Below are 25,818 nucleotides of genomic sequence, written 5' to 3'. Positions count from 1 at the left end.
CATCAGGATCGGAGGAAGACTCATTAACAACCTGTGATATGCAGATGACACAACCTTGCTTGCTGAAAGTGAAGAGGACTTGAAGCACTTACTGATGAGGATCAGAGACTACAGGCTTCGGTATGGATTACACCTCAACAGAAAGAAAACAAAAATCCTCACAACTGAACCAGTAAGCAACATCATGATAAATAGAGAATAGATTGAAGTTGTCAAAGATTTCGTTTTACTTGGCTCCACAGTCAACGCCCATGAAAGCAGAAGTCAAGAAATCAAACAACGTATTGCATTAGGCAAATCTGCTGCAAAAGACCTCTTTAAAGTGTTAAAAAGCAAAGATGTCACTTTAAGGACTAAGGTGTGCCTGAGCCAAGCCATGATGTTTTCAGTTGCCTCATATGCATGCGATATCTGGACAATGAATAAGGAAGAGCTAAGAAGAATTGATGCCTTTGAATTATGGTGTTGGCAAAGAATACTGACTATACCATGAAAAGCCAGAAGGAATAAATCTTCTTGGCAGAAGTACAGCCTGAATGCTCCTTATAATCAAGTATGGCGAGACTTCATCTCACATACTTTTGCCACGTTATCAGGAGATACCAGTCCCTGGAGGACATTATGCTTGGTAAGGTACATGATCAACGAAAAAGAACAAGATTGTCAGTGAGATGGACTGACACCATGGCTGCCACAGTGAGGTCAAGCATAAAGATTGTGACGATGGCACAGGACCAGGCATTGTTTCATTCTGTTGTGTACAGGGTCGTTATGAGTCGGAACCAACTCAACGGCCCCTAACAACAAGTGGAAAATTTAGAACTAAAAAATACAGTAATTGAAATTTAAAAAAAAAGAAATCAGTGTATAGGCTTAACAGAAGAATGCAGAGGACACAAGAAAGAATCAGTTAGCTTGAAGATAAAACAATAGAAATTACACAACCTGAACAACAGATAGAAAATAGACTGAAGAAATAATGAAGAACCTCAGGGGTATGTGGGAATATAGCAAAAGATGTAAAATTTCTGTCATTGAAGTCTGAGAAATAGAGAGAGAGAGTAAGGCTGAAAAGGTATTTGAAGAAATTACATCTGAAATTTTCCCAAATTTGACACCCCTCCCAAACTTACAGATTCATGAAGCTCAGTGAATCCCAACAGGATAAACCCAAAGAAATCCATGCTAAAACACATTAAAGTCAGGCTTCTGAAAACTAAAAAAAAAAAAAATCTTCAATGAAGCCAGAGAGAAATGAAACATGTCTTGTAAGGGAAAAACAACTCAAATGACAATTTTTCTTCAGAAACTGTGGAGGCCAGAACGAAGTGGCACAATATTTTTCAAGTGCTAAAAAAAAGAACTATCAATCTAAAATTCTATTTCCAGCAAAAACAAAACAAAATACACAAAAACCCTTCAATAATGAAGAAATCAAAACATTTTCATATGAAGAAAAACTAAGAGAGTTTGTTACCAAAAGACCTACCTTAAATGAATGCTAAAGAAAGGTCTATAAATAGAAAAAAATCTTGATGTATCTGAAGGAAGAAAGAACATGTAAAGAGCAAAAATGGAAAACCCCTCTTGAGTTTTCTGAATTATCTTTAGAATTATGAAGCAAAAAATATAACACTGTCTAAATGGTCCTCGATATATACAGAGTAAATATTTAAGACATTTCACCTAAGAGGACATTCAGATGGCCACCAAACACATTACAAGATGCTCAACATCATTAACTATCCAAACCAAAAAACCCGTTGCCATTGAGTTGATTCCAACTCATAGCGACCCCATAGGACAGAATAGAACTGCCCCATAGAGTTTCCAAGGAGCACCTGGTGGATTCAAATTGCTGACCTTTTGGTTAGCAACCGTAGCTCTTAACCACTACACCACCAGGGTTTCAGAGAGATGCAAATCAAAACCACAATGAGATACAAATTCACTCCCACTTGGATGGCTAAGATTTAAAAAAAAGAAAGAAAGAAAATAAGAGTGTTGGCGAGGATCTCTGGAAATTGGAACCCTTATCCATTGGTGCTGGAAATGCAAAATGCTACAGCCGATGTGGAAAGCCATTTGGCAGTTCCTCAAAAAACTAAAAATAGAACTACCATATGACCCAGCAATTTCACTCCTAGGAATATACACAAAAGACTTGAAAGCAGAGACTCAGAGACGTGTACCCAGTGTTCATTGTACCACTTGTCACAATAGCCAAAAGGTGGAAACAACCTAAATGCCCATCAAGAGATGAATGGATGAACAAAATGTGGTAAATGCATACAATGGAATACCACTCTGAAGTCTTGATACATGCTACAGTATGGATGGAGCTTCAAGACATTATGCTGAGTGAAGTAAATCAATTACAAAAGGACAAATATTGCATGACCTCACTTATATAAAAAGACAAGAAAAGGCAAATGTATGCAGACCGAAGTTAATTAATGGCTACCAGAGGAAGGAGGAGGGGGGAAAGGGGGGTGGTTAACAGTGATAAAAAAAGTCATATTAATTAAGGGTAGGTTGCACAGCAGATTATTGCAATTGCTGTCAATACATTGTACACCTGTAAAAAGTTGAATTGGCAAATGGTAGAAGGTAAAGGGATGTACAGTTTCTACATTTCACTCAAAGTGGTTATTTAAAAAAGATACACCACCCAGCTGCCACGACTGACTGCTCTGACTGGGATCACAGCAGAGGGTTCTGGACGGAGCTGGGGAAGGATGTAGAACAAAATTCTAACTCACAAAAAAAAAAGACCAGATTTACTGACCTAAAGGAGAATGGAGAAACCCCGAGAGTATGGCCCCCAGACACCCTTTTAGCTCAGTGGTGAAGTCACTTCCGAGGTTCACCGTTCAGCCGGGGAGTGGACAGCCCCATAAAACCAAATGGAACTGATGTGGCACAGCAGTCCAGGGACTGGGACTGGAGGGAAGAAGGGGACAGGAAAGCTGGTGATGGGGAACCCAAGGTTGAGTAAGGATAGTGTTGATGTGTTGTGGGGTTGTTAACCATTGTCATAAGGCAACATGTGTACTAACTGTTTAATGAGAAACTATTTTGTTCTGTAAACCTTCATCTAAAGTGAGAATAGCAGCACAATTGGAAGAGCATAGTTGATGTCACTGAACTGTGCATGTACAAATTTTTGAAGTGGTGTATCTTTGGCTATGTATATTTTCACCAAAAAAAAAAAAAAAGAGAAGGGAGAGGGTTGACATGTCGTGGGGTTGTTAACCAAAGTCTTAAATCAATATGTGTACTACTGTTTCACGAGAGACTATTTGTTTTGTAAACCTTCACCTGAAGTACAATATTAAACACACACACACACACACACACACACAGAAAAAGCTACACCAGTAACTCTGATAACTTATGTATATATAATGTAATACATACAGCAACCATTAAAAAAACTTATCAAAAGACATATGCTCAAAAACACTGGATATAAAAGTAAAGTCCCAAATAATAATATAAGCTTCCACCTCAAGAAACTGGAAAAAAGAAGAGCAAAGCAAACCCTAAGTAAGCAAAAGGGAGGAAATAATAAAGAGCAGCAATCAATGAACCTGAACACAGAAAAACAATAGAGAAAAATAAATGAAACAAAGAACTGGTTGTTTGACAAAATCCATAAAATCGAGAAAGGTCTAGAAAGACGGCAAAGGAAAAGAAGACACGAATTACTAACATCAGGAATGAAACGGCATATCACTACAGATCCCACACATACTAGAAGGATTATAAGGGGATTCTAGGGACAACTCTACACGCATGAAGTTGACAGGTTAGATGAAATGGATCAACTCTTTGAAACTCACAAGCTACCACAAATTGCCCAACATGAAATATATAATTTGTGTAGCCCTATAACTATTAAGAAATTGGGTTTGTAATTTAAAAACTCCTGAAAAAAATCTCCAGGCCCAGATGACTTCACTGGAAAATTCTATCAAACATTTAAAGAAGAATAAATACGAATTCTAAACAATCTTTATCAGAAAATGGAGAGGAGGAGAATTCTTCCCAAGTTATTTTATGAATCCAGTGTCACCCGGATACCCAAACCAGACAAAGTGTACAAAAAAGGAAAACTACACACCAACACATCTCATAAATATAGATTAAAAAATTCTTAGCAAAATATATGCAGATACAATTTAACAATATGTAAAAAGATTGTACATCATGACCAAGTGAGGTTTATTCCAGGAACGCACGTCTGGTTCAATATTTAAAATCAATCAATGTAATATACTGTACTACCAGGTTAAAGAACAAAAAAACGCATTATCATATCAATTAATGCAGGAAAAGCATTTGGCAAAATTCAGCACCTATTTATGATTAAAAAAATAAAGAAAACTCTCACAAAAATAAATAAGGGAGCATTCTCAACTTGGTAAAGAGTCTCTACAAAAAAGCTGCTGCTAGCATCATATGTAATGGCGAGAGATTGAATGCTTTCAAAGATTGGGACCAATAAAATGATTTCCACTCTCACCACTGCTATTCATCATAGCACTGGAAGTGCTAGCCATAGAAAAAGGCAAGAATAGGAAATAAAAGGCATATAGATATGAAAGGAAGGAATAAAAATGTCTTATTCTGAAATGACATGATGTTCTACATAGAAAATCCTAAGGAATCTATAAAATACACTTCTAGAACTAATAAATGAGTTCTACAACCTGAGAAGATATAGGACCAATATTCAACAATTAATTGTATTTCTGTATACCAGCAATGAAATCAAGGACATCAAAATTAAGAATGCAGTACCATGTACATTCGCTCCAAAAAAAGAAAAAACCATGAAATACTTATGTGTAAATCTAACCAAACATGTACATGACTTGCGTGCTTAAAATTATAACACATAGATAAAAAAGTCAAAGAAGAGGTAAATAAATGAGAGAAATACAATATCTATGGCTTGGAAGACACAACATAGTAAAGATATCAGTTCTCGCCCAATTGACATACAGATTTAATGAAATTGCTCTCAAAATATCAGCAAGATTTTTTTTGAGATATAGATAAGATTACTCTAAAACTTAAATGTAAAGGCAAAGGAATAAAAATAGCTAAAACAATTCTTCCTTTTCTTTCTCCTTCCCACCTAGGCCCTTGTGCTGCCTCCACCCCTTCCCAGTGAGCCACGCCTCACTTCTCAGCTAGAGAAACACTGGCTCACCACCACCCTGGGTCTGCCCCACTTCCACTTGCCAGCTCCCACCATGCAATTTTTTTCTTTCCCTCCCTTCCTTTTCTTTCTCTCTCCCACCCATCCCTGTTCACCACCTCTGCCGCTTCCCAACTGGCCATGCCATGCTGCTCACCTAGAGAGCCACTGATACACGTCCACCCTGGATCTGCTCTGCCCCCACCCACCAGCTCTTGCTGCCATTTTTTCTTTTCTCTTTTTCCCTTTCCTCCTTTCTTCCTTCCACCTAGCCCTGTATACCACCTCTACCCTATCCCACCAGGCCACGCCTCACTGACTCAGCTAGAGAGCCTCCGGCCCATGGCCAACCCGGGTCCACCCGCCACCACCTGCTGGCTACTGCTGCATGGCCATTTTTTTTTTTTTTTGGCTTTTGGTTTTTCTCTTTCTTTTCTCCCTCTCACCTAGCTCCACTGTCATGTCCCCTGCCTTCCAACCAGCCCTCAGGTCCAACCCACCCCCACTCACCAGTCCCCACCCCACTGCCAGTTTATTTTATTTTATTTTTTTCTTTTCACTCTCTTCCATTTCCTTCTCCCTGGGACCTGGCCCTGTATGCCACTTTCTCCCAACCCCAGACACCACCGCACTACTGTGGCTGGAGAACCACTACCCTGCTGCTGCCATGAGTCTGCCCTGCCCCTATGCACCACCACTTATTTTCTTTTATTTTCTTGCTACTTCTCACTTAGCCCTGTACGCTATCTTATCCCCATTTCTAGCCAGCTGTTGGGTCTGCCCAGCCCCCACTTGATGGCTACTCTTTTTAATCTTTCTTTCGCCTTCACCTAGCCTTGTAACCCACTCCTCATACTCACTGGCCCCAAATGTGCCACCACAGTTAGACGATCCCCAGTGCTCAGGCCTACCACAACACCAAGCCCATAGCACCCACCCCCGCTACTTGACCATCCAGCGAATATTGGGAAGTGGGCCCATGCCACTCCCCATCTGACATCCATGCTAATATGGTAAGGGACTGCTAAGGTTCCCACACAGCTGGCCTAACATCAGGAAGCAGACAGCACCTGCCCAGTCCACACTCTGTCACCTCACCAAACCATTGTACAGAGAAGTGGGCTCACCCTGCCTGCTGCTGCCCTGCCTACCCAGACAAGGTGGTGAGAACTATCATGTGCACAGACAAGCAAGCAGCAAAACACACCTGGTCCACATAGCCTGACATATCAAACAAAACAAAAAAGGAACAAAATAAACATACATTCATTAAATAATACCTTAATGTTTCGGAGACAGCAGATAATATCAAAACATATATGTAAGTAGTAAAAGATGGCTCCGGCAAGTGATAAAAAACAAAACAAAACAAAAAAAGAATCAGATGACCTTCCAGTAGGAGAAGAAACAGTGTAACTACCTAACATGAAATTCAAAAGACTAATATTTAGAGCTCTCCAACAGATTAAGAAAGAGATGACAGAAAACACAGACAAAACCAAGGAAAAATAGACAAAATCATAAAAAACACAGACAAAACCAGCAATCAAGGATCACAGAGAAAGCAATAAAAATTTCAGGAAAATAATACAAGAACAAAACATCAAAATACATAAACAATTAGAAATCATACAAAAAGAGCAACTAAAAAATCCAAACTCTAAACAATAAAATTTCAGAAAAGGACAACCCAATAGAAGGTTTTAGGAGCAAATTTGAAACAATGGAAGAGAGATTCAGCGAGATTGAAAACAAATCCATGGATGCCACTATGTTTGAGAAAAATTCAGAGAAAGGATGAAGAAAACCCAAGAACTGTGTGGAACACAATCAAGAACAAACATTCACACGTGATCAGACTTCCAGAAGAGGAGGAGAAAACGGAAAACACAGAGAAGATTGTTGAAGATTTACAGGGAGAAAACGTCCCAAAAATCATGAAAGACAAATAGCTGACTATCCAAAAAGCTCAGCGAACCTCATATAAGATACACCCCAAAGGAAAGTCACAAAAAACATCGTAATCACACTTGCCAAAACCAAGGACAAAGGATCCTGACAGCAGCTTGAGAAAAATTAAAAGTCACTTACAGTGGGGAAACAATAAGACTAAGCTCTAATTACTTGTGAAAAACTATGCCAGCAAGAAGCAATGGGATTACATGTGTAACGTTAAGGGAATTCGCAAAAACCAAACTTCCAAGAAAATTTAAAGGGAGTCCTTTGGTTAGAGAACCAACAACATCAGACAACAACTGGAGTCTAGGACACAGGACAGCACTAGGCAGATACCAACCTAGGTAAAGAACACTCAATAATAAAATAAAGCAAAAAACTTAAAACAGGGAAACAGAGATGTCAATGTGTAAACGACAACATCAAAACAATAGAAGGGGGGATAAACAGAGTAGGTATAGAACTTTCCAGTGGAGAGGAAGTCAAGGAGATATCAAGTAATAAAAGACATGATCAAATATAGGAAGAAAAGGGTAAATTTCAAGGTAACCACAAAGAAAGTTAACAAAAATAGTCACCAAAATAAAGAAGAAAAACAGAGACTCAGTAAACACAAAATCTATAATAATGAAATAAATGAAAAGAAAATCCACAAACAAAAGGAACTCAGTACAGGAAAGTAAGGTGAACATAGAAATCATCAGCACCCTAAAAAAGCACAATATGACAGCAATAAACTCATACATTTCATTAATCACACTGAATGTAAATGGCTTAAATGAACCTGTAAAGACACAAAGAGAGGCAGAGTGGATAAACACGACCCATCAATATGCTGTCTACAAGAGACACACTTTAGACACTAAGACATAAATATATTAAAAATCAAAGTATGTAAAAAAATATATCAAGCAAACAGCAACCAAAAAAGAGCAGAAGTGGCAATACTAATCTCAGATAAAATAGACTTTAGTGCAAAATCCACCACAGAAGACAAGGAAGGACATTATATAATGATTAAAGGGACAATCCAACAAGAAAACATAACTTTAATAAATATATATGCACCCAACGACAGGGCTCCAAAATACATAAAACAAACTCTAACAGAACTGATAATAGAAATAGACAGTTTGATAATAATAGTAGGAGACTTCAAGACACCACTCTCAGTAAAGGACAGAATATCTAGAAAGAAACTGCAAATATACAGACGATCGAAAGGCCACAATAAACCACCTCATCCTCATAGATATATATAGAGCACTACACCCAACAGCAGCAAAGTATATACATTCTTTTCCAACACACGTGGAACATCCTCCAGAATAGACCACAGTTTTATGCCACAAAGCAAGCCTTAACAAAATACAAAACACCAAAATAATACAAATTATTTTCTCTGATCACAGCACCATAAAAGTAGAAATCAATAACATGAAGAGCAAGCATTAAAAATCAAATATATGGAAACTGAATAACACCTTGCTTAAAAACAACTGGGCAAGAGAAGAAATGAAAGAGGAAATAAAAAAAAATCCTAGAATCTACTGAGAATGAAAACACATCATACCAAAACCCTTGGGACACAGCAAAGGCAGTGCTCAGATGTCAATTTATAGCAATAAACCACGCATCAAAAAGAAAAATGGGCCAAAATCAACATGTTAGCCCTACAACATGAACAAATAGAAAGAGAACAGCGAAAGAAGCCCAAAGCCTCGAGAAGAAAATAAATAATAAAGATTAGAACAGAAATAAATGAAATAGCGAACATAAAAACAATAGAAATAATCAACAAGGCCAAAAGTTGGTTCTTTGAAAAGTTCAACAAAATAGACAAAACTTTGCAAGAAAAACAGAAAGGAAGCAAATAACCAATAATAAACAAGATAGGGGACATTACAACAAACACAACTGAAATAAAAAGACCATAACAGAATAATATGAAAAACTGTACTCCAACAAATTTGATAACATAGAGGAAATGGACAAATTTCTAGAAAAACAATACGTACCTAAAGTAACACAAACTGAGACAGAAAATCTGAAAAAATGCATAACAAGAGAAGAGATTGAAGACAAAATTTACAACATCTGAATAAAAAAATGTCCCGGACTGGAAGGCTTCATTGGAGAATACTGCCAAATATTCAGAGAAGAACTCATACCAGTACTACTCAAACTGTTTCAGACCATAAAAAAGAAAGGAATACATCCAAATTCACTCTATGAAGTCAGCATATCCCTGATACCAAAACCAGGCAAAGACACCACAAAAAAAGAAAATTACACACCAATATCTCTCATGAATATTAATGCAAAAATTCTCAAAAAAATTCTAGCCAATAGAATTCAGCATCATATCAAAAAAATAATACATCATGACCAAGTGGGATTCATAGCAGGTATGCAAGTATGGGTCAACATTAGAAAATCAATCAACGTAATCCACCACATAATAAAACAAAAAAATCACATGATTATCTCAATCAATGCAGAAAAGACATTTGATAAAGTCCAACACTGATTCCTGATAAAAACTCCCAATAACATGGGAATAGAAGGGAAATTCCTCAACAGAATAAAGGGCATGTATACAAAACCAACATCATTCTCAATGGAGAGAGTCTGAAAGCATTCTCCCTGAGAACGAGAATAAGACAAAGATGCCCTTTATCACCACTCCTACTTAACATTGTGCTGGAATGCCTAGCTAGAGCAGTAAGACAAGAAAAAATATAAAGGGCATCCAAATTGGAAAGGAAGAAGTAAAACTATCTCTATTCTCAGATGATATGATTCTATACATAGAGAACTTCAAAGATTCCACAAGAAAACTATTGGAACTAACAGAAGGATTCAGCAGAGTAGCAGTATATGAGATCAACATACAAGAATCAATGAGATTCCTATACACCAAGAACGAGAACTTTGAAAAGGAAATCAGGAAAACAATACTATTTATAATTTTAAAAAATTGCTGTCTGGTCAATTCTGACTCATAGTGACCCTATAGGACAGAGTAAAACTGCCCCATAGAGTTTCCAAGGAGTGCCTGGTGGATTCGAACCGCTGACCTTTTGGTTAGTAGCTGTAGCTCTTAACCACTACGACACCAGCATTTCCAAATACCCCTTAAAAATATGAAATACTTAGCAGTAAATCTAACCAGGGACGTAAAAGACCTCTACAAAGAAAACTATAAATCACTACTGCAAGAAACCTACATAAATGGAAAAACATACCATGCTCATTAAAAGGAAGACTCAACAATGTGAAAATGTCAATTCTACCCAAAGTGATCTACAGATATAATGAAGTCCCTATCCATATACCAACATTTTTTAACGAGATGAAAAAACTAATCACTAACACATATGGAAAGGAAAGAGGCCCTGTCAAGTAAAGCACTGCTGAAAAAGAACAAAGTAGGAGGGGTCACACTACCTAATCTCAGAACCTATACTGCCTCGGTAGTCAAAACAGCCTGGAACTGGTAGAACAACATATACTTAGATCAGTGGGACAGAATTGAGAATCCAGATATAAATCCACCCACTTCTTGTGAGCTGATCTTTGACAAAGGGCCAAAGTCCATTAAATGGGGAAAAGACATTCTCTTTAACAAATGGTGCTGGTAAACCTGAATGTCCATTTGTAAAAAAATGAACCAGGATCCATATATCACACCATACACAAAAACTAATTCAAAATGGATCAAAGACCAGGCGGAGCCAAGATCACAGACAAGTCAAATGCAGTAAGCCATCCCACTGCAACAGAGATAAAAAAAAAAACAGCTAAAAGAGACACAGATGCCAATGCTGGAACCCTGAACCTTAAATGAAGAGATAAAGTAGTAGATCAGAAGAAGAAACTGGTAGAAAACAGTGAAGGAGTAGAGATACGGAGTGAAGGTTCCTGGCCAAAGGACATAACTCATCATAGCCATCTTGGAATAAAGCCAACAACCCCACACGCAGAAAGACAACTCCGTGGAATTCCAAATATGAGATAGAGGTACAGTGCAGACACACCCAGGGATAAGTAACACCACGTTTGCTGGCTGCAACTCAAGGAGGGACCCAGACTCTCACCTGGTAACCATGGGAGCATGTTCATACAACTCCCATCCCTCTGGCAACTGGCAGCAAGAACTGCCCTATCCTGGCAGCCCTGACTGCTGGGAACCACAGTACTAACCCACCCTATTGCTCTCCTGCATTTAGCCCCCTCTGCCCCTGCCTTCACCCCCTCTCCTGTCTCATCCCCACCAGCTGGACACCCAGACCAGTCCTTGCTGGTGTGGCCCTCACATCACAGCACTCTGCGGCCCTTAGAGGAACACACCCAGACACCCAGTCTCCTCCTGGCTGGCTCGGCCAACATGTTGCCGTGGTCTGCACCCCCAAGGGGGACCAGACAGAACTTCCAGACCCCTCTTGGCTGACTCTATCCCTGCATCACTACACTCCACAGCTTAAAGGGAAACTAGCCCAGACCTCCAGACCCTCCCCACCACCTCAGCTCCCACCTTGCCACACCCTGTGGCCCCAAGGGGAACTGGCTTGTGCCTACAGATGCACCCATGCCATCTCTGTCCCCTCTCACCATGCTCCGCGGCCCCAAGTGTAACCAGCCTGGACACTTAGACCCCTCCCCACCAGCTCTGCCCCACCTCGCCACACTCCAATGCCCCAAGGGGAAATGGCCCACCCCACCACTGGCCCCGCTCCAGCCTCCAACCCCACCCCAGTTCACACCACAGAAAAATGACCCATCTCCACTGCTTCCCTCCCTGCTGGACCTGCCTTGCTGCACCATACCTGAGCAACCAGCCCTGCACACCTGGACAAGGTGGTGAGAACTATCATGCCCACAAACAAGCAACAAAGCCTGCCCAGCCCAGACATAAACAAACAAAAAAAGCAAACTGAAAAAACAAAACTACAAGCAATAAATAAAGAAAATCATACCGAATATCTCAGAGACAGCAGACAATATCAAAACATATGGATACAGGACAAGATGACTCCAGTAAGTGACCAAAATAAAGCATCAGATTAACTTCTGGCAGAAGAAAAGGCACTGGAACTACCCGATAGGGAATTCAAAGGTCTAATATTCAGGGCTCTCCAAAATATTAGGAAAGAGATCAAGGAAAACACAGACAAAATCATGGAGAAAACAGACAAAACCAACCAAAACATAGCCAAAACCTAGGAAAACACAAAACAACACAAGAATTTAGGAAAATAATACAAGAACAAAACTGAAAAATAAACAATTAGAAATCACAAAAACAGCAATTAGAAATCAAAAAGATAAACAGCAAAATTTCAGAAATGGACAATGCAATAGTCGGTTTTAGGAGCAAATTTGAAACAATAGAAGACAGGATCAGCAAAATCGAAGACAAATCCATGGATGCCTTTTTGAGGAAAAATCAGAGAAAAGAATGAAGAAAACCTAAGAACTATGTGGGATACAATCAAGATCAAAAATTTGCACATGATCAAATTTCCAACAGAGAGAGAAAATGGAAAACACAGAGAGAATCACTGAAGATTTGCTGACAGAAAATGTTCCTAACATCATGGAAGACGAAAAGAAAGCTGACGATCCAAGAAGCTCAACAAACCCCATACAGGATAAACCCCAAAAGAAAGTCACCAAGACATATCATAGTCACACTCGCCAAAACAAAAGACAAAGAAAAAATCCTGAGAGCAGCTCGAGAAAAACGAAAAGTCACAGACAAAGAGGAAACAATAAGAGTAAGCTCTAATTAATCAGCAGAAACTATGCAGGCAAGAAGGCAATGAGTTGACATATATAAAATGTTGAATGAAAAAAATTTCCAACCAAGAATAATATATCCCACAAAACTCTCTCTCAAATATAATGGTGAAATTAGAACATTTCCAGATAAACAGAAATCAAGGGAATTTGTAAAAACCAAACCAATATTACAGGAATTATTAAAGGGAGTCCTTTGGTTAGAGAACCAACAACATCAGACAACACCCAGAATCTAGGATACAGGCCCGTATCAGCCAGATACCAACTTAGGTTATGTACTCTCAAGGAGAAAACAAAACTAAAAGACTTAAAACATGAAACGAGAGACATCAATCTGTAAGAGACGACAACATCAGAACAATAAAAGGGGGAATACACACTATAGATATGGAACTTTCAAATGGAGAGGAAGTCAACACTATATCAAGTAATAAAAGACTTGTTCAAACTTAGAAAGATAAGGGAAAATTTCAAGGTAATCACAAAGAAACTTAACAAAACCACTCAAGAAAATAAAGAAATACATAAAGTCTCAGTAAAGACAAAATCTAGAGTAAAGAAAATAATGAAAAAAAATTCCACAAACAAAAGGAACTCAGCACAGGAGAGTAAGAGGAACAAAGAAAACCTCAGCACCCCAAAAAGAAAAGCACTACAAAATGATAACAATAAACTCACACCTGGTGATAATCACACTGAAAGTAAATGGCTTAAATGGACTTGTAAAGAGACAGAAAGTGACATAATGGATTAAAAAAAAGACCAACCAATGTGATGTCTACAAGAAACACACCTTAGACACACAGACATATGTATATCAAAAATCAAAGAATGGAAAAAATATATATCAAGCAAACAGCAACCAAAAAAGAGCAGGAGTGGCAACATTAATCTCAGATATAATACACTTTAAGGTGAGATCCACCATAGAAGACAAGGAAGAACATTATATAATGATTAAAGGGACAATCCAACAAGAAGAGATAACCTTAACAAATATCTATACACCCAGCGACAGGGCTCCAAAATACATAAAACAAACTCTAACAGCTCTGAAAAGAGAAATAGACAATTCCACAATAATAGTAGGAGACATGAACACACCACTCTTGGTAATGAACAGAAAATCTTGAAAGAAACTCAGCACAGATACAGAGGATCTAAAGGCCACAATCAACCACCTTGGCTTCATAGATATTTATTGAACATTGCACCTAACAGCAGCAAAGTGTACATTCTTTTCCAATGCACATGGAACATTCTTCAGAATAGTTCATATCTTAGGCCACAAAGCAACCCTCAACAAAATCCAAAACACTGAGATCATGCAAAGCATCTTCTCTGATCATAACAACATAAAAGTAGAAATTAATAACAAAGTTCAAGGAAAAAAATCTAAAACATGGAAACTGAATAACATCTGGCTTAAAAACCACTGGTATATAGAAGAAATCAAGGAGGGAATAAAAAAATTCCTAGAATCAAATGAGAATGAAAACACATCATACCAAAACCTGGGGACAGGGCAAAGGCAGTGCTCAGAGTTCAATTTATAGAAGTAGATGTACACATCAAAAAAGAAGAAAGGTATAAAATTAAAATGTTAGCCTTACAACTTGAACACTAGAAAAATAAAAGCAAAAGAAGCCCACAGCCACTGGAAGAAAGGAAATAATAAAGATCAGAACAGAAATAAATGAAATAGAGAATAGAAAAAGAATAGAAAGAATAAAAAAAAGTTCTTTGAAAGGATCAACAGAATCGACAAACCACTGGCCAAAGTGACAAAAGAAAAACAGGAGAGGAAGCAAATAACCAAAATAAGAAATGAAATGGGAGACATTACAACAGACCCAAGTGAAATAAAAAGGATCATAATAGAGAAGTATGAAAAACTGTACTGCAACAAATTTGATAACCTAGAGGAAATGGACAAATTTCTAAAAACATACTACCTACCTAAACTAACACAAACTGATGTAGAAAATCTGAAGAGACCCATAACAAGAGAAGAGGTTGAGAAGGTAATAAAAAAAAAAACTAAACTAAAAAAAAGTCCTTGCTGAGATGGCTTCCCTGCAGAATTCTACCAAACATTCAGAGAAGAACTCACACCAGTACTACTCAAACTATTTCAGAACATAGAAAAGGAAGAGATACTTCTGAATTCATTCTATGAAGCCAGCATAACCCTGATACCAAAACCAGGCAAAAACACCACAAAAAAGAAAACTACAGACCAATATCTTTCATGAGTATAGATGAAAAAATTCTCTACAAAATTCTAGCCAATAAAATTCAGCACCACCATATAAAAAATATAACACACCACAACCAAGTGGGGTTTATACTGGGTATTCAAGTATGGTTCAACATTAGAAAATCAATCAACATAATCCACCACATAAATAAAACAAAAGAATCACATGATCATCTCAATCAATGCAGAAAAGGCATTTGATAAAGTACAACATGCATTCCTGATAAAAACTCTCGATAAAATAGGAATAGAAGGGGAATTCCTCAACCTAATAAAGGGCATCTATACAAAACAAACAACCAACATCATTCTCAATGAGAGAGGCTGAAAACATTCCCCCTGAGAATGGGAACAAGACAAGGATGCCCTTAATCACCACTCCTATTTAACATTGTGCTGGAAATCCTAGCTAGAGCAATAAGGCAAGAAAAAGAAATAAAGAGCATCCAAATTGGCAAAGAAGTAAAACTATCCCTATTCACAAGTGATATGATACTACACATAGAGAACTCTAAAGACTCTGCAAGAAAACTACTGGAACTAATACAATGATTCAGCAGAGTAGCAGGATACAACATAAACATACAAAAATCAGTTGGATTCCTCTACATCAATAAGAGAACTACGAGAAGGAAATCAGGAAAGCAATACCATTTATAATAGCTCCTAAAAAATGAAATACTTAGGAGTAAATCTAACTAGGGATGTAAAAGATCTATACAAAGAAAACTACAAAACACTACCGCAAGAAACCAAAAGAGACCTACATAAATGGAAAAACACCATGCTCAAGGATAGGTAGACTCAACATTGTGAAAATGTCAGTTCTACCCAAAGCAATCTACAAATGGAATGTACTCTTGATCCAAATACCAACAGCATTCTTTAATGAGATAAAAAACTAATGTTTAACTTTATATGGAAAGGAAAGGGGCCCTGAATAAGTAAAGCATTACTGAAGAAAAACAAAGCAGGAGGCCTCACACTGCCTGACCTCAGAACCTACTATACAGCTACGGTATTCAAAACAGCCTGGTACTGGTACGACGACAGACACACTGACCAAAGGAAGAGAATCAAAAATCCACTTGTAAATACATCTACCTATGGCCACTTGATCTTTGACAAAGGCCCAAATTCCATTAAATGGGGAAAAGACAGTCTCTTTAGCAAATGGTGCTGGCAAAACTGGATTTCCATCTGTAAAACAAAGTGAAACAGGACCCATACATCACACCATACACAAAAACTAACTCAAAATGGATCAAAGACCTAAATATAAAACCAAAAACGATAAAGATCATGGAAGAAAAAAATAGAGTCAATGCTAGGGGCTCTAATACATGGCATAAACAGAATACGAACCGTAAGTAACAATGCACAAACACCAGAAGAGAAACTAGATTAACTCAGAGTTCCTAAAAATCAGACACTTATGCTCATCAAAAGAATTCACCAAAAGAGTAAAAAGACAACTAACAGACTGGGAAAAAAATTTTGGCTACAACAAATCTGATCAGCGTATAATCTCTAAAATTTACAAGATACTGCAAAACCTCAACAACAAAAAGAAAAATAACTCAAATAAAAATGGGCAAAGGATATGAACAGGCACTTTGCCAAAGAAGACATTCAGGTGGCTAACACACATGAAGGAATGTTCACGATCATTAGCCATTAGAGAAATGCAAATCAAAACGGCAATGAGATATCATCTTACCCCAACAAGGCTAGCATTAATCCAAAAAACACAAAATAATAAATGTTGGAGAGGTTGTGGAGAGACTGGAACACTTATACACTGTTGCTGGGAATGTAAAATGGTTCAACCACTTTGGAAATAGATTTGGCACTTCCTAGAAACAGAAGTACCATACAATCCAGCAATCCCGCTCCTTGGAATATATCCTAGAGAAATAAGAGCCATCATGCGAACAGATGTATGCACACCCTTGTTCATTGCAGCACTGTTCACAATAGCAAAAAGATGGAAACAACCTAGGTGCCCAGCAACAGACAAATGGATAAACAAATTATGGTATATGCACACGATGGAATTCTTCGCAACAATAAAGAACAACGATGAATCTGTGAAACATCTTATAACATCAAGCAATCTGGAAGGCATTATGCTGAGTGAATTTAGTTAGTCACAAAAGGACAAATATTGTATAAGACCACTATTAGAAGAACTCAAGGTGAGGAGGGAGGGAGAGGGTTATTCACTAACTAGTTCGTAGACAAGAATTATCTTAGGTGAAAAGGACAGCACACACTACAGGGGAAGTCAGCACAACTGGATTAAACCAAAGCTAAGAAGTTTCCTGAATACAGCTAAACACTTCGAGGGACAGAGTAGCAGGGACGAGGGTCTGGGGACCATGCTTTCAGGGGACATCTAGCTCAATTGGCATAACAAAGTTTATTAAGAAATTGTTCTGCATCCTACTTTGGTGAGTGGCCTCTGGGGTCTTAAAAGCTAGCAAGTGGCCATCTAAGATGCATCAATTGGTCCCAACTCACTTGGAGTAAAGGAGAATGAAGAACACTAAAGTCACAATGAAACTATCAGCCCAAGAGACAGAAAGGGCCACATAAACCAGAGACTGCATCAGTCTGAGACCAGAAGAAATAGATGGTGCCCGGCTACCACCAATGACCGCCCTGACATGGAACACAACAGTCCCTGATGGAGCATGAGAAAAGTGGGGTGCAGAACTCAAATGCTAGTAAAAAGACCAGACTTAATGGTCTGACTGAGACTGGAGGATCCCCAGAAAGCATGGCCTCCGGACTCTCCATCAACCCAGAACTAAAACCACTCCTGAGGCCAACTCTTCAGACAAAGATTAGACTGTACTATGGGACATAAAATGATGCTCATGAAGAGTGTGCTTCTTAGCTCGAGTAGATGCATGAGACTAAATGGGCAGCTCCTGTCCGTAGGTGAGAAGAGAAGGCAGAGAGGGTCAGGAGCTGGTTAAATGGTCAGGAGCTTGTTAAAAGGAGTGGAAAGGAGGAGTGTGCTGTCACAGTGTAGGGAGAGCAATTAGAGTCACATGACTATGTATAAATTTTTGTGAGAGACTAACTTGAGTTGTAAACTTTCACTTAAAGTACAACAATAAAAAAAAAAGAACGATGATGAATCTGCTAAACACCTCACAACGTGGGTGAATCTGGAGGGCATTATGCTGAGTGAAATAAGACAGTCACAAAAGGACAAACTGTGTATGAGACGACTATTATGAAATCTCATGAATAGGTTTACATACAGAAAGAAACAATCTTTGATTGAGGGACAGGAGGGGTAGGGAGGGAAAAACACTAAATAGACAATAGATAAGTGGTAACTTTGGTGAAGGGTAAGACAGTACACAATACTGGGGAAGCCAGCACCATTTGTTCAAGCTGTGGTCATGGTAGCTCCATAGACACATCCAAACTCCCTGAGGGACCGAGTTACTGGGCTGAGGAGAGGGGACCATGGTCTCGGGGGACATCTAGCTCAACTGGCATGACACAATTTGTAAACAAAATGTTCTACATCCTACTTTGGTGAGTAGTGTCTGGGGTTTTAAAAGCCTGCTAGCAGCCATCCATGATACATCTACTAGTCCCATTTTGACTGGAGCAAAGTACAATGACAAAAACCAAAGATACAAGGGAAAGATTAGTCCAAAGGACTAATGGGCTACAACTACCACAATCTCCACCAGACTGAGTCCAGAACAACTAGATCCTGCATGGCCACCACCTCTGACTGTTCTTACAGGGATCACAATAAAGGATCCCGTACAGAGCGGAATAAAAATGTAGAAACTCAACACACACACACACACACACACAAAAGAAAAAATCCAGACTTGCTGAACTGACAGAGACTGGAGAAACCCCAAGAGTATGTCCCCTGGACACCGTTTTAACTCAGTACTGAGGTCACTCCAGAGATTCACCCTTTACCCAAAGATTAGATAGGTCCATAGGGCAAACAATAACTCAAACAATAACTACGCTTTGTAGTTCAATCTTGTATACAGACTAAATTGGCACCCCAGCCCAAAAGCAAAGACAAGAAGGCAGGAATGGACAAGAAAACTGGACAAATGGAAACAGGGAACCTGGGGTGGAGAAGGGGAGAGTGTTGACACATCGTGGGGTTGGCAAGTAATGTCACAAAACAATTTGTGTATTAATTGTTTAATGAGAAACTAATTTACTGTGTAAACTTTCACCTTAAGCCTGATAAAAAAATGGATTGGAGACTTAATATAAAAACCTCGAACTATAAAGATCATGGAAGAAAAATAAGGACAACACTTGGGGCCCTAATACATGGCATAAATTGAATACAAACCATAACTAACAATACACAAACACCAGAAGATAAAATGAAAAACTGGGAGCTCCTAATAATTAAAGACTTAAGCTCATCAAATGCTTCACCAAACGAGTACAAAGAGAAAGAGAACCTACATACTGGGAAAAATTTTTGGCTACGACTGTCCAACAAGGTTCTAATCTCTAAAATATATAAAATACTGCAACACCTCAACAACGAAAAGACACATAATCCAATTAAAAAATGGGCAAAGGGTATGAACAGACACTTCACCAAAGAAGACATTCAGGTGGCTAAGAGACACATGAGGAAATGCTCGCAGTCATTAGCCAGGAGATAAATGCGAATCAAAACTACATTGAGATACCATCTCACCCTGACATTACTGGCAAATATTAAAAAAAAAACAGAAAATAACAAATGTTGGAGAGGTTGCGGGGACACTGGAACTCTTATCACTGCTGGTGGGAATGTCAAATAGTACAACCACTATGGAAAACTGATATGGCACTTCCCTAAAAAGCTAGAAATAGAAATACCATACAATCCAGCCATCCCACTCCTAGGGATATGTGTGTTATGTGTTAGGTGCCATTGAGTCGGTTCCAACTCATAGCGACCCTATGTACAACAGAACAAAACACTGCCTGGTCCTGCGCCATCCTCACAATCGTTGTTATGCTTGAGCCAGTTGTTGCAGCTGCTGTGTCAATCCATTTAATTAAGGGTCTTCCTCTTTTTCCCTGACCCTCTACTGACCATGATGTGCTTCTACAGGGACTGGTCCCTACTGATAACATGTCCAAAGTACATGAGACGAAGTCTCGCCATCCTTGCTTCTAATGCTGTATTACTTCCAAGACAGATTTGTTCATTCTTTTGGCAGTCCGTGGTATATTCAATATTGTTTGACAATGCCATGATTCAAAGGCATCAATTCTTCTTTGATCTTCCTTATTTATCGTCCAGCTTTCACATGCATGTAAGGATGCACCTTAGTCCTTAAAGTGACGTCTTTGCTTTTTTAATACTTTAAAGAGGTCTTTTGCAGTGGATTTGCCCAACGCAATACAGCGTCTGTTTTCTTGACTGCTGCTTTCATGGGTGTTGATTGTGGATCTAAGTAAAATGAAATCCTTGACAACTTCAAGGTGGGATATACCCTAAGAATATATCCTAGAGAAATAAGAGCCATCACAGAAATACAAATAGACATATGCACACCCATGTTCATTGCAGCATTATTCACAATAGCAAAAAGATGGAAACAACCTAAGTGCCTGTCAACAGATGAATGGATAAACATATTATGCCACATACATACAATGGAATATTAACAAATGATAAGGAACAATGATGAATGTGCAAAACATCTCACAACGTGGATGAATCTGGAGGGCATTATGCTGAGTGAAATAAGTCAATCACAAAAGGACGAAAACTGTATGAAACAACTATTACAAAAACTCAGGAAAATGTTTACCCACAGAAAGAAACAATCTTTGATGGTTACGAGGGAGGGAAGGCATGGGGAGGGGGAGTCACTAACTAGATAGTAGACAGGTGTTAACTTTGGTGAAGGTAAAGACAGTACACAGTATATGGGAAGTCAGCATAACTTGACCAAGGCAAAGTCATAGAAGCTTGACAGACACACCCAAACACCCTGAGGGACTGAGTTACTGGGGCTGAGGGCTGGAGACTATGATCACAGGGGTCATCTAGGTCAGTTGGCATAACATAGCTCATAAAGAAAATGTTCTACATCCAACTTTGGTGAGTAGTGTCTGGGGTCTTAAAAGCTTGCAAGTGGTCATCTACTGGTCCCATTCCTTCCGGACTAAAGGAGAATGAAGAAGACCAAGGCACAAGGAAAATATTAGTCCAAAGGACTAATAGACCACAAGTATCACAGCCTCCATCAGCCTCAGCCCAGAACCAACTGGGTGGTGCCTGGCTACCACCAGCCACTCTGACAGGGATCACAGTAGACGGTTCCAGATGGAGTGGGAGAAAAATGTAGAACAAAATTCAAATTCGCCAAAAAAGACACCCAGATTTACTGGCCTGACAGAGACTGGAGGAACCCCCAAGCTGTATGGCTCCGGGACACCATTTCATCTCAGAACTGAGGCCACTCCCGAAGTTCACCCTTCAGGCAAAGATTAGCCAGGTCTATAAAACAAACAATAACACATGTGAAGAACCTGCTTCTATGTTCAATCATGTATACGAGACCATATGGGCAACACTTGCCCAAAAGCAATGACGAGACAGCAGGAAGGGACAAAAAAATGGACAGTTGGGAGCGGGAAGCCAAGGTTGGGAAGGGGAGAGTGTTGTCACATCACGAGGATTACAACCAATGTCACAAACAATTTGTGTATAAATTGTTGAATGAGAAACTAATTTGCTCTGTAAACTTTCACCTAAAGCACAGTAAAAAAATAAATAAAATAGTATGTTAACGTGATTAAATGTTATATAATTCCTTAAAATTGATAACTATGAATACTACATAGCAACATAGATTGATATTTACAAAACAAAGTTAAGTGGAAAGAATAGAACATGAACTTCTATATAAGTTATTATTACAACTACGTAAATATCCCAAAGGATAACAATTTAAACGGGACACAGAAAAGTGAAAATAACTATTTTAGCATAGTGAATTTAAAATTTTTTTACCATTGTCGTTTTAATAACTTTTAAAATGGATTTTGTGTTTTCTGAGATGGTTCACCACTTTCTCAGACGTTTCATCCTACCTGTGAAATTTTAAATTTTTATGGGAAGAAGAGAGGATATTGATTGCCACTTTATCTAAAAATTATACTGACCCAAGACTGATAATAAAATGCACCTAGAACTCAGCTAGAAAGGGTGTTGTGTTTTAGTTGCCTAAAAAAGAAAACAACACCATTTTATTGATTTCTGGAGATTACTTGGAAAAATTAGGGTCAAATGTAGAGATATCAATGTGTGATTTTTTGTTTGTTTTTGAACTTTAGGTACAAAATTACACCGATGCCCTAGACTGGTACAATTATTCTCTGAGGTTGTATGCATCTGATCAGACGGATCTGGATTTGGCCAAGCTGCAAAGGAACATGGCTTCCTGTTACCTGAATCTGAAACAACTTGATAAGGTCCTTTGCTTTATCTATTTTTCAGAGGCAGCAAATGTTTTTATGTAGATAGATGCAGTGTTATGACTTAGTTGTTAGGTTAGGATGTCTGACAGTTCTTTCATACAGGACAAAGTCAAATTGTTATTTCCCTTATTTGCATACTGTAAACACTAATGAGTGGAACTTCCCAAATGGAGAGAGAATTTAGAAGACCATTCGTTCTACTTACTGTTTATTTTTTGCACCTTATTCTGAAAGGTAATATATCATTGAAGCTCCTGAACAAGGTTATCTGCTACTTACCATCTGCAGTATTTTCCTTTGAAGCAGACTAAATTTTAAGGTAAACCTTTTTGTCAGGCATTCATGAGAGCAAATACTTGGGTAAAATGGTCATTCTTTCATCTTCTTGGTTGTTATCTCTTGCCTTTCCAACCACTCCAATAACTGTTTTCTTATCAGGTCGAAATTCTAGAAGGGAAAGGAGATAAAAGCTTGTATAAGGATAGAGCCATTCTCACTTCCCAAAGCAATTGGGACATTTCTTCCTTTGGGTATTGTATAGTATGCATATAATGGGTATTGCCTCTTGAAGGAGCCCTGGTGGCACAGTGTTTAAAGTGCTTGCACGTTAACCGAAAGATCGGCAGTTTGAACCCACCAGCCACTCCACGGGTGAAAGATGTGGCAGTCTGTTTCTGTAAAATTACAGCTTGAGAAACCCTATGGGGCAGTTCTACTCTGTCCTATAGGGTCATTATGAATTGGAGTCGACTTGATGACAACAACTGGTTTGGATTTTTTTTTTTTTTTTGGCTCCTGGAAAGACAAAGAACAGGAAGGACAAGTGAGGACCCAGATGAAATAATAGAAAGGTTTTTGTTGTCTTTCAAGTTTTATTGACAGGTTTAAGGGGTGATTCTAGACATTTTCTTTGAAGGTTTATTTATCTTTGGGTTTTTTTTCTGACTAAATATTTTAAATGTTCTTTCAAAAGAATATTTGCTATTTAGTTTGTATGTTATAAAGTCATGGTCCTGGAAGAGAAGTTGAAATGGTACTTAATCCATCATATTTCTGCACAGGATAGCATTTAACTATTTCAGAAAGATAGATGTGTACTGTTTACTTACTGTAAAGAAAGTAATCACACAGCTTTTATAACTTCCATGTTTTATGACACAATGGATGTAACCACAGTGGGTGAGGCAGATTGGGAAGGATCTGGGCCTGGAGCTAGACATACCAATTTGGGGATGGACGCATTGGCAGGCCAAGGGAGGATGTCTAATCAGCTAGTCAAGATAGAAAGAACACAGTACCAGACACTGTGTTAGGTTCTGAGGTTATAGAGATGAACAAGGCATAGCTGCTTTTCAAGTCAGCCAAGCAGCTGGCATCAGGTATCCTAACAAGCAGAGCATAGCAATGAGGGAAATCTCCACAAGCCAACAGGTAGTTGGCATCACATAAGCATATTAGCAGGGAACAGGGATTCAAGAACAGAGACTTGGACTCAGGGGAAGGAGTCCAATATTTGAGGCATAAGGATGTGTGGAGATAGACTAGAAGGAGCAAGCTAGAGCTCCAAACCTAAAATGACTGGCATATGAGGCTGTTTTTAAGAGTGGAGCTCAGGCATAGGGAGACAAACTGGGATGCAATTACCTAACCAGGAATACAAAGTGACTAGATGCAGTCTTTTGAGATTTGAAGCAGTGCTTCTCAAATCTCCTCTACTAATGTCACGTTTGGTCCTAGAGCCTAGTGTAGGACTGAGCCTTTTAATTGGAGGTTCAAATGGTGTTAAGGCTAGTAGTTAGGAGGAGAAAGAATGGAAGAGCAGGGAACCAGGCATGTCCTGTCTGTGTATACTCTGTATGTAATTGTATCATTTAAGGACAGATTTGTGGTAAAGCAAAGATTATTCTGAATATGTTCAAGGTAACTTGGTTGTTTACTATTAGTATATTTCTCCATTCCATCTTTCCTGTCTTGAACTTAGTGGATATTGATTGGATACCCTCCATATGCAAGGAATATCCTCCTATACACTAGGACAGATAGAAAGATAGAAAATACATAATCCATCATATTTTACTATTCTCACCTTGGCCCAGTGTCTAACCATTATTAATTCTCATTGTCTGCTTTTTTTCACTCCTTTCCTTGTGCTAACTGAACATTATTGGGAAATTTTATGAAATTATGTTTATTGGATTTGCTAAAATTTCATGATTTTTCAACTAGGAACTCAATAATACTGACTCTTGTTGACTTTCTATCACATTCCCCAAAGTGGTGATTCCAAATCATTTTTTCTGTTCATAAACCTCCATGCCTCCCCTACTTCCTTTTAGCAGAAGATCTTATCTTGTAATTTGCTGAGCTTGTGGCCACTGATATGAGCTTCAGCTTCTCTCCTCTTCACCCATCCTCTCTTTTCCTCTATCTCTGAGAAAAAAGTAACTTCTTCTGAAACTTTACAAATCTCAACCCTAGCTCTTTAATCTTTCTCTCTCTACTAATTCTTTCCCCTAACACTACAATTATTTTGAGGTCTTCTTTATCTAAAAACTTTCCTTCAAACCTGTCATTCTAAAATTGCAGTTCTTTCTTTGACCTTCTTTTCACCACCAAACTTCATAACCTAAAATTATTGTCTATATTTTTTTCAGTATTCATTAATTCAGCAAGTATTTGACTATCTACTACAAGTCAGGTACTGTTCTAGGCATTGGGGACGTAAGTGATTGAAATAGACAAAAATTTCTGTCCCCATGGAGTTTATATTCTACTGGGAGGTACAGACAATAAAAAGATAAATAAGTGTTATGGTTTATTACAGAAGTTGGTAAATTTCCTAACAAGAACAGATAATAAATATTTTAGCTTTCACAAGCCATGCATACAGTCTCTGTCACAACTACTCAGTTCTGCAAGGGAAAATGAAGAGAACAGCATACAAGGAAAAGATTAGTCCAAAGGACTAATGGAACACAGCTACCAAGGCCTCCACCAGACTGAGCCCAGTACAGCTAGATGGTGCCCGGCTACCACCACTGACTGCTCTGACCAGGATCACAACAGAGGGTTCTGGACAGAGCTGGAG

General features: G+C 38.5%; 1 protein-coding gene across 1 annotated transcript in view; it reads left to right on the top strand.

Moving 5' to 3' along the window:
- Positions 1 to 25,818, top strand: part of TEX11 (testis expressed 11) — a 523,552-nt gene that overhangs the window by 295,298 nt on the left and 202,436 nt on the right. The window contains exon 15 of the mRNA XM_012556596.2: positions 22,587 to 22,724. Coding sequence (XP_012412050.2) covers positions 22,587 to 22,724 — 138 coding nt within the window. The remainder of the gene's footprint in view (positions 1 to 22,586; positions 22,725 to 25,818) is intronic.

Source organism: Trichechus manatus, unplaced genomic scaffold, assembly GCF_000243295.1.
Source record: "Trichechus manatus latirostris isolate Lorelei unplaced genomic scaffold, TriManLat1.0 scaffold00070, whole genome shotgun sequence".
Classification (NCBI taxonomy): domain Eukaryota; kingdom Metazoa; phylum Chordata; class Mammalia; order Sirenia; family Trichechidae; genus Trichechus; species Trichechus manatus.
Note: the sequence above shows the minus strand (reverse complement) of the source record. Positions and strands in the feature narration are given on the sequence as shown.